The sequence below is a fragment of the Brassica napus genome, chromosome C4, assembly GCF_020379485.1.
Source record: "Brassica napus cultivar Da-Ae chromosome C4, Da-Ae, whole genome shotgun sequence".
NCBI classification, from domain to species: Eukaryota; Viridiplantae; Streptophyta; class Magnoliopsida; order Brassicales; family Brassicaceae; genus Brassica; species Brassica napus.
Genome location: NC_063447.1, coordinates 26985386 through 26994256, shown reverse-complemented (window position 1 = coordinate 26994256; position 8871 = coordinate 26985386). Strand labels below are relative to the sequence as shown.

The following is an 8871-nucleotide window of genomic DNA, read 5'->3' as shown; positions in this document are numbered from 1 at the left end:
GTCAGTTTTCGGCTTCCACCGGGATGAAATGGCGAGCGACTTCTCCGCATCGCTCTGGTAAGGTCGCTCTGAAAAGGCAGGTCAGAGCGACTTGCTGGTGTCGCTCCGGGAAGTCGCTCCCAACGCTCTGCTCGTCCAATGATCATCTTTACACCTCTTTCGAGCTCCAAACACACCCAAATGTCTCCGAGAACTCCATGTGGTACTCCAATACCTGATAAAGACTTATGTATGCAAAATGCAACCTAAACATGGCTAAATCCTAGTCTATATGATCAAAATGCACATGGATGAATGGATAAGATAATGGAAATATACAAGATATCAGTTTTGGAATCGTGCCATCCACGAAACCAAACTTCTTTCGAGCCCTAAGAGCCATCTTCAAGTTTCCAGACCACTCACTGTAATTGGATCCTTTTAATAGTGGTTGAGAGATCAACGATCCCGGATTATCACTAGAGGATAGATCATATGGTGATATGGTCCGTCGTTTAATCTCAACCCATGGATTCATCTCTGCCGTCATCTCCTTAGTCTTCGAAGTCACAGATGATTCGACACCTTTCTCGCCATCCTTCTCCATCGCGTATCAAGGAAAAGAAAGAACTGCGTATTATGAAGTATAATGAAGAAACAAGTATAAGTTCGAGAACACGATCAAAGTATAGGATCAGTGCTCTGATACCATGTCAAGAAACATTTGTGTATAATGGTTTCTCTTATCTTATTCATATGTGCCGTCAATCCCTTATATACAATACGATCTCCTACGAACGTTTAACCTAACGTTAAAGTAAAAGACTAATATGGACAAATACACTTAAGGAAAGTTTCATATACATAATCTCCCAATAGCCTCCATATTCTCTACATTTGCTGAGGCCAATAGGGCATTTGGATGGGGTTCTCAAATTATTCAAGCAGTTCAGGTTCAAGCCGGGGCTCGGGATGGGGTTGGGGCTCTAGCCGGAACAGCTCAGGATGGGGTTGGGGTGCGGGCACCAACTATTCAAGTGGTTCAGGTTCAATCCCCGGTTCGGGATGGGGTTGGAGTTGGGGTACGGGCTTCAACCAATCAAGTGGTTCAGGTTCAAGTCCAGGATGGGGTTGGGGCTGGGGTCCTATGAACGGACAAAACTTAGGATCTGGCAGCTCGGGGTCTGGTTGGGGTCCTAAGAATACAAACAGCTCGGGATCTGGCAGCTCCGGTTCTGGCTGGGGCTGGGGAGGTCACTCAGAAGAAGTCTGTAACGCCACCTACAATGAACCTAGGAAGATCATAGTCGGAGGAGATAAAGAGTGGACTTATGGTTTCAATTACTCCGACTGGGCTTCTAAGACTGCTCCCTTCTTTGTCAATGACATACTTGGTGAGTATTTTTTTTCTTTTTTTTTCCTTTTTTTTCTTTTCTACACAATCTGACAAATTGTTAAACAAAATATATATAGTTTGCATCAAAATAGTCGACATTGTTTGTTGCCAAATTCATAGGTATCATTATATTGTTGACATTGTTGATAATATCAACAAGTTTGACGGTAACATCAGTGATATATATGTTTTATCCGATTGCAGTGTTCAAATACAATCCACCAGCACCATTCACGCACACCGTCTACTTGTTTTCTAACCCATCAAGCTACGAAAAATGCGATGTGAAGAAAGGAAATATGATAGCATCACCGAAGCAAGGTGCTGGGAATGGTTTTGAACTTGTTCTTACGAAAATGAAGCCTTACTATATTTCATGTGGCGAGCATGACGGTGCTCACTGCAGCAATGGCACCATGAAGTTCCCCGTCATGCCTATCCTCCCCCGTTGGTAATTGTTTAGGTATTAAAAGCCAACTCCAACGTCAAAAGTATGAAAAATTAGATTCTCATTTTGTTGTTGTATCGTCAATAAAACAGATTACCATTATTCACATTTGTTGGGAGTTGTTTGTGGTTTTGCTTTGTCTTTTTATTTATGAGATCACCACTGTTTATGTATACCATATTTTCTACGGGAAAAACTAATGGCAGGATTGGGTGTTTTTATTCAAAAATGACAAAAAATTGAACGAACGAAAAAATGTATTAATAGAATTGAAAATTCAAATTTACGGGAGATTGTAATGTAAATTAAAAGGGCCAATATTTTCATACCAAACGCACACCCACAGTTGAACCGGTTTACCCAGTTACCCATACATAATCTGGTTGTATAATTTGGCTAGTGCGCACATCCACACATGCTGGTATAATCATGTTATAAATATTTATCAATACACACAACATCGATTTTTTTTGTCATCAACTTAAAACAGATTCATATTGACTCTGTATACCACACTGGTAATTTCGCATCTATGTGAACGACGAAAGACTGTTGTTCCTGACACTTCGTGCTAGACTATACACCCTTGTGTTTTGCGTTCGTGGTACATGAATGATCTCTGAGCCGAGGAAACTTTCTTGCAGGATCTTGATATCTTCCAAATAGCTTGTAAAAGCGGGTCATTCTTCTGGTTCCGAAACCATCTTTACAATTGAGAACAATCCGTTGCAAATGTGACCCGAATCTGACGTAAATTCCTCATACATTTCATTGCCCAAAGTAGAGTTTCCACCTCCGAATGAAGCGGGGATAGACTAGCCCTGAAATTTTTTGCCTCCATCAAACCCTGAAAGCCTTTTAGCGTACTATACCAACCTTGTCCTGAAAACAGCCAATTATCTTTCCATGAACCATCTCTAAAAAACCAACGCCCTGGAATAGATGGTAAGTTGAAAGCCTCTAGAGGTTGTGTCGTCCTCTGTGTGTTCACCACATCTGCTTCAGGCCAAAGTGTTGATTCTGTTTCCGTCAATTTGAGTGTTTCCCTAGGATCAATATCCCTATTACTAAATACCTTGTTATTCTTTCTTTTCCAAATATACCATAAGATCTATGCAAATTGAAGATCATCCATTTTCAGGTGAACTCTCTAGAATAAGTGATCCATATTGTGAAGAGAGAACTAGAGGGAAAATGGCTGGATTTGATGGGATCTGTGAGAGTGCCCAAACTTGACGCGCTGGAGGACATTCAAAGAAAATATGGTTTATCGATTCTTCTGAAGCTCCACATCTGGCACAACATATATCTCCTTGTAGTCCTCTTACTTGCAGATTTTTCGTAACTGCTATACACTCTGACACCAATTGCCATAAGAAATGCATCTTTGGTGAGCACCGTACTTTCCAGCAGAATCCTTTCAATATATCAACTGTAGGTCCGAACACTACTGGTGGTTTTTCCTTATCTAGATAAATCTGTTCTACTTGGTATCCTGATTTACCTGTGTATTTCCATTGTTTGTGAAATGCCATCCATCCCATCCATCATATGAGTTTTACTCAATGGAATGCTTTCAATGATTTTTTCATCATGAGGATCCACTAAAGCCTGAATTACCTGTGAGTTCCAAGTTCGCGAATCTGAATCAATGAGAGATTCAACTTTAAGGTCCGGGTAAATGTTATGTTGGTTTTTGTTTTCTGGTTTCGGGCGAGTGGTTAGGAGCCATGGATCGTTCCATACAGAGATAGATGATCCTGATCCCATCCTTTTGATTAGTCTTTTGCTAACCAGAGATCTAGCAGAGACAATACCCCGCCAGCCATATGATGGAGAATATGATCTGATCAGTTCCAGGGGTGAAGCGTTCCTATAGTTCTTTAAAAACTCGTGAGAATATGGTATTTGGTTTTTCAGTCAGGCGCCATAACTGTTTACCAAGCATCACCGTGTTAAAATCAGTGAGATCTTTAAAACCTAAACCTCCTTCATCCTTATTTATACACATTTTATCCCATGATTGCCAGTGCATGTCTTTTGTACTACCACTTGGACTCCACTAGATTTGTGCAACCGCACTCGTCAGTTTCTTTGTAGTTGCCTTTGGTAAACGATAACAAGACATCACATGATTTGGTAAGGCTGTAATCACTAACTTAATAATCACTTACTTTCCTCCTTTAGTGAAGAACTTAAACGTCCAACCATTAACTCTGCTGTTTAAACGTTCCTGAATAAAACCAAAAATTTGTATCTTGGACCCTCCAAGATTCTCTGGTAGTCCCATGTAAGATCTTATTCCTTCTACATTTTGTATTCCCAAGATATCCCATAGCTCATGTCTGCTGGATTCCTCAATCTTATGTCCAAATTGAATCGAAGACTTTTGAAAATTTATTTGTTGGCTTGATACCGCCTCATTGTTGGGGTCAAAATCTGTCACGATGGAATCGATGTCCGAAAGTCCTTAGAAAAACCGAATCTCGGTCAAAACTTCAAAAGCCGAGAAAACGAACAGCTGAAACGGATCGCCCGGCGAGCTCGGCCGCGACACGAGCCAGCTCGCCCGGCGAGCACGGCCATGTTGCGGGTCGAGTCGCCGGCGAGCTCGGCCGTGAAACGGGCCAGCTCGCCCGGCGAGCACGGCCGTGTTGCCGGTCGAGTCGGCGAGCTCGGCCGCGACACAAGCCAGCTCGCCCGGCGAGCACGGACGTGTTGCCGGTCGACTCGCCGGCGAGCTCGGCCGTGACACGGGCCAGCTCGCCCGGCGAGCACGACCGTGTTGCCGGTCGGCTCGCCGGCGAGCTCGATCGTGCCACGGATTGGCTCGCCCGGCGAGTGCGGCAAATTCTCCGTGGACCATTCCGAACCCGGCCCCATACCAAAACCATGCATATTCGTCCGAAGTTTCCGTAACTCAGTCTTCGGGTCCGTGGATACGACACCAATGTTCCATCTAAAAAACATCGTCGAAAGTATTCGGGAAGTTGGGAAGGTTATGTCTCTCGAACAGTTTCCTATTCTTCGTAGTAGAGCAGGTTACGGTTAAGTTAACACCAACGGCTACTTCGCGAGTAAAATCGTAAAAACGCTTAAGTCTCGATACGGCACAAAGAGGGTCCGAATTACGGACAACAGCCCATCTTTGGTCCCAAAAGACTTGAACCCAAAAACTGGTATGAAGGTTTATCTCATCCGTGGGAAGAGATAAATGTCAAATTTCCGAAGCTAATCACAAAGAAGAAGGAAATATGGAAAAGCCCGCTTCGCGACAAATCCGGCCCGAGAAGAGGTAAACCTACCTAAGGAGGAGTATATAAGGAGGACCTAGGACGAAGAGAGAAAAAAGGGCATTCTAAGAGCAAACTTAATACTTAGAGCAATTTAGGTATTTTTCCGTTTTTACTACCGAGCTGCGACTCGACTAGGTTAGAACTTAGGTGGCTAGACTAGCGAACATACCGACAGCTCTCGTGGCCTAGGATCTTACATGTTGTTCACGCTCAAACGCGGATTCGGAAATAAGACCTCTTTGTTCTCTTTTCGCTCTTTTACGATTTATTACTTTCGAATCTTTCATATTGATTGTGTTGTGCGTGGCCCAGAATATAACCGGGACCTTCAGAGAAGGCTAGGTTAACTTGGCTTTCCTCCGATTAACAAAACTCGACGGTGTGAATTTTGGTTCCCACAGTTTGGCGCTAGAAGGAGGGAGGGCTACAGATCTATCTCTCTCGCAACCACACACGCTCAGTCCGATATGACGACCAACGCTGACAAAGACCCGCAAACGCACGACGGGACTCCTGTCGATGCCAATGCTGATAAAACTCCAGCTGGAAATGTATCAACGGTCACTGCCGACACCGCGATACTAGACCAGATGAAGGAAATGTTCGCCTCCGCACAGAAAAAGACGGACGAACAAGGAAAACTCGTGGCCTCTCTCGCAAAACAGGTGGAAACCTTAATGGCGAAGGCCAGGAACAAAGCCCCGCGCGGAACCACAAGAGCCCGCAGCGGTAGAAGACTTGATTTCAAAACTCCGGGCAATCGAGCTTCACACGCGGAAAAGGCTTCCTCAGGCCAAAACCCTGATGAAAGGCTCCAGCCAGGTGCACAACCAACTGCGTAGAACCTTCCACCTCCTACCGGGAGCAACGAAGGAGAAGAAATCGAGCCCATCGACCTGGATATAAGCGACCAGTCCGATCACTCGGACGACGGTGCTGACATCCACCCAAGAAGAACGCGAAGCCAGTCCGCTCGGCAAGACGCGTCCTTCGAAAAACCCATGACCGAGGAAGAAGAAAACCTCTATTGGGTAGAACAGGAGGAGCTGGCCGAGAAGCAGGCCAGGATCCGCCGCGGCCAACACAGACAAGCTCGCAAGGCTGCCAGAAATCCTGATGAGATCCACGATCTCCGCGAGTATATCGCGAAAACCGCAGCAGAGGTGAAAGCGGTGAAATCACAAATCCACCACGCGACAAGCACTGCGCCCGAGATCGACAGACTTCTCGAGGAAGCACGCAAAACCCCGTTCACTGCCCGGATTACTGAGACCAACGTCTCGGACCCGGGGAAGATCAATATTCCCATCTACGATAACACCACCGACCCAAAAGCGCACCTGCAGTCTTTCCAGATCGCGATGGGGAGGTGCAAACTCAAGGAACGCGAACGAGACGCTGGCTACTGCCTCCTCTTCGTCGAAAACCTCAAAGGAGCCGCGCTCGAATGGTTTTCTCGCCTAAAACGAAATTCCATCGGAAGTTTCCGCCAACTTGCTTCAGAGTTTCTCAAGCAGTATTCCATGTTCATGGATAGAAAAACCTCGGACGTCGATCTCTGGAGCCTGTCTCAAAGAGAAGATGAGCCACTTCGCGAGTTCATGAACAGATTCAAGCTAGTAATGGCAAGAGTCACCGGTATTAGCGACAAAGTGGCGATCGATGCTCTGAAGAAAACTCTCTGGTACCGGTCGAAATTCCGGCAATGGGTATCCCTAGAAAAACCGAGAACAATTCAGGATGCTCTTCATAAGGCAACGGACTTCATCGTAATGGAAGAGGAGATGAAAATCCTCTCCCAGAAGTACAACCCGCAGAAGACGCCCACGAAAAAGAAAAGCTCTCGAAACGACAAGAATGTCCATCACGAGGGAGAAGACATCCAGGGCGAGCACAACTACACTATCAATTCCGAACAAGGGAAGACCTCCGGAAACACCTGGTCCAGGAACCAGTATAAGGATAACTCCTACTGAGAGTTCCACCAGACCAAAGGTCATTCCACTACGAACTGCAAAGTTCTCGGCGCAAGGCTACCCGCAAAACTCCTCGCTGGCGACCTCTCGAAGGTCATTAGCATAAAAGACCTCATCCTGGATTCCGACCGCCCTCCCAGGACTGATAAAGAGTCTCCCAAGAGGGACGCACACGCAAATCAGTCTGGCAAAAAACGCGGAAGAAGGCACGATGACCTTGGAGACAATAGTACCCGCCGGAGGATAAACATGATCATTGGAGAATCGCAATTCTACCGCGACTCTGTTTCATCCATCAAGACCTACGGAAGAAAGGCAGAAACAAGTTCTAACTGGACGACTCGGTCCCTGACCGACAACGCTCCAAACGATACGATTGTTTTCGAGGAGGAGGAAACCGTCAGACTCGATAAACCTCACTGCGACCCGCTGGTCATCGACTTGGTGATTCGAGAGCTCGAAGTGGGAAGAATCCTCATCGACACAGGCAGCACGGTCAACGTCATTTTCCGCGATACTCTCCGGGGAATGAACATCGAACTCGGGGAAATCATCCCGGAACCAAAACCACTGACCAGTTTTTCGGGCACAACATAAATGACCCTCGGATCGATAAAACTTCCGGTCATGGCAAGGGAAGTCACGAAAATCATTGACTTCGCCGTAGTCGATAACCCGGTCATCTATAATGTTATCATGGGAACCCCATGGATCAACGCAATGAAGGCGGTACCGTCGACTTACCACCTTAGCATCAAGTTCCCAACACCAAACAGAACAGTAGTAACCTGGGGATGCCAGAAACAATCTAGGCTCTGCTTTTTGGCCGAGCATAAGCTACGACAAACTCGGAACACACCTGCGGTTAGCCCGAAGCGAGTCAAGAAAACTCAGAGTACTCCCGAAGGTTCCACAAAGAGCGATTCGGAATCACTCGCCCAGGCAACGACTCCGGACAGCGACGCGATCCCGGAGTCCATCGCCCTACCAGCGGAAAACCCGACTCACGAAACGGCCGCTGATTTAACTAAAGCCTCAACGGCCGAAGTAACAGAAACGGCCCTATCCAACGAGTAGGAACGCCCGCAACAACAAAGCAGAACTACGAGATGGCTTGATCCTCGAAAGAGGTACGTAGGCAGCCTGTCCTATTGACAAGTTCAGCTATCCCCCTCTCCAAAAAGGGGGGGGGAGTGGGTACGTATACTCGTATACTCCCACATAGTTCGGAATATCCACACATGTACTCGATATTTTCGAAACTTTTCCAATAAAACTCATTTTATTACGGTCTCCCGATTCACTTGCAATAAGCCACAACAATCGGAGATTAACCCGAGAAACACCCAAGACAAGGGTCTCCAAACACGCATACCTTTCAAGCAGTCCTTGGATGGGAACTAACTTAAACAACAATCAATGCATATCAATGTTTAAGAAAGACCAAATATATCTTCTCTAAAAACGAATATCGTAACTTTCTCACTACAAAGGATATACCTTTCAGAAAAAGCGAGACGTCGTAAATATTTTCGAGAGATATTATCCAAACACACGGTCCGTCCGCGACTCTAAAAATTGCCCGTCGATTGGCCCCGACGGACAAACCCAAAACATTCTCAAAAAAGAACTCGTAGTCTAACCTTTCGTAAAAGTAAAGGTTCTCTTGTAGCATCCCCGATCCTGGATAGGATCGTCTGGATGGACCATGGTGCGAGGAGACGCACCAGCCAGGTCATACGACCTAAAGACAAGTGTGTCAAGGTCCAAAACGTG

The 8871-nt window shown here is 45.9% G+C and overlaps 1 protein-coding gene across 1 annotated transcript; it reads left to right on the top strand.

Annotated features, from left to right (window-relative positions):
- The first annotated feature begins 901 nt into the window (after positions 1–901).
- On the top strand, positions 902–1830 carry LOC106395873 (jacalin-related lectin 34-like). Its single transcript, XM_048755679.1, has 2 exons — positions 902–1373; positions 1580–1830. The coding sequence occupies exons 1-2, from the start codon at positions 902–904 to the stop codon at positions 1828–1830; spliced, it is 723 nt and encodes a 240-aa protein (XP_048611636.1).
- The last annotated feature ends 7041 nt before the right edge of the window (positions 1831–8871 follow it).

Excerpts from the sequence above, each read along its gene's own strand:
- LOC106395873 (XM_048755679.1), top strand. The coding sequence starts at position 902 with ATGGGGTTCTCAAATTATTCAAGCAGTTCAGGTTCAAGCCGGGGCTCG. Across the intron at positions 1,374-1,579 it reads CTTTGTCAATGACATACTTG|TGTTCAAATACAATCCACCA; the intron begins GTGAGTATTTTT and ends ATCCGATTGCAG.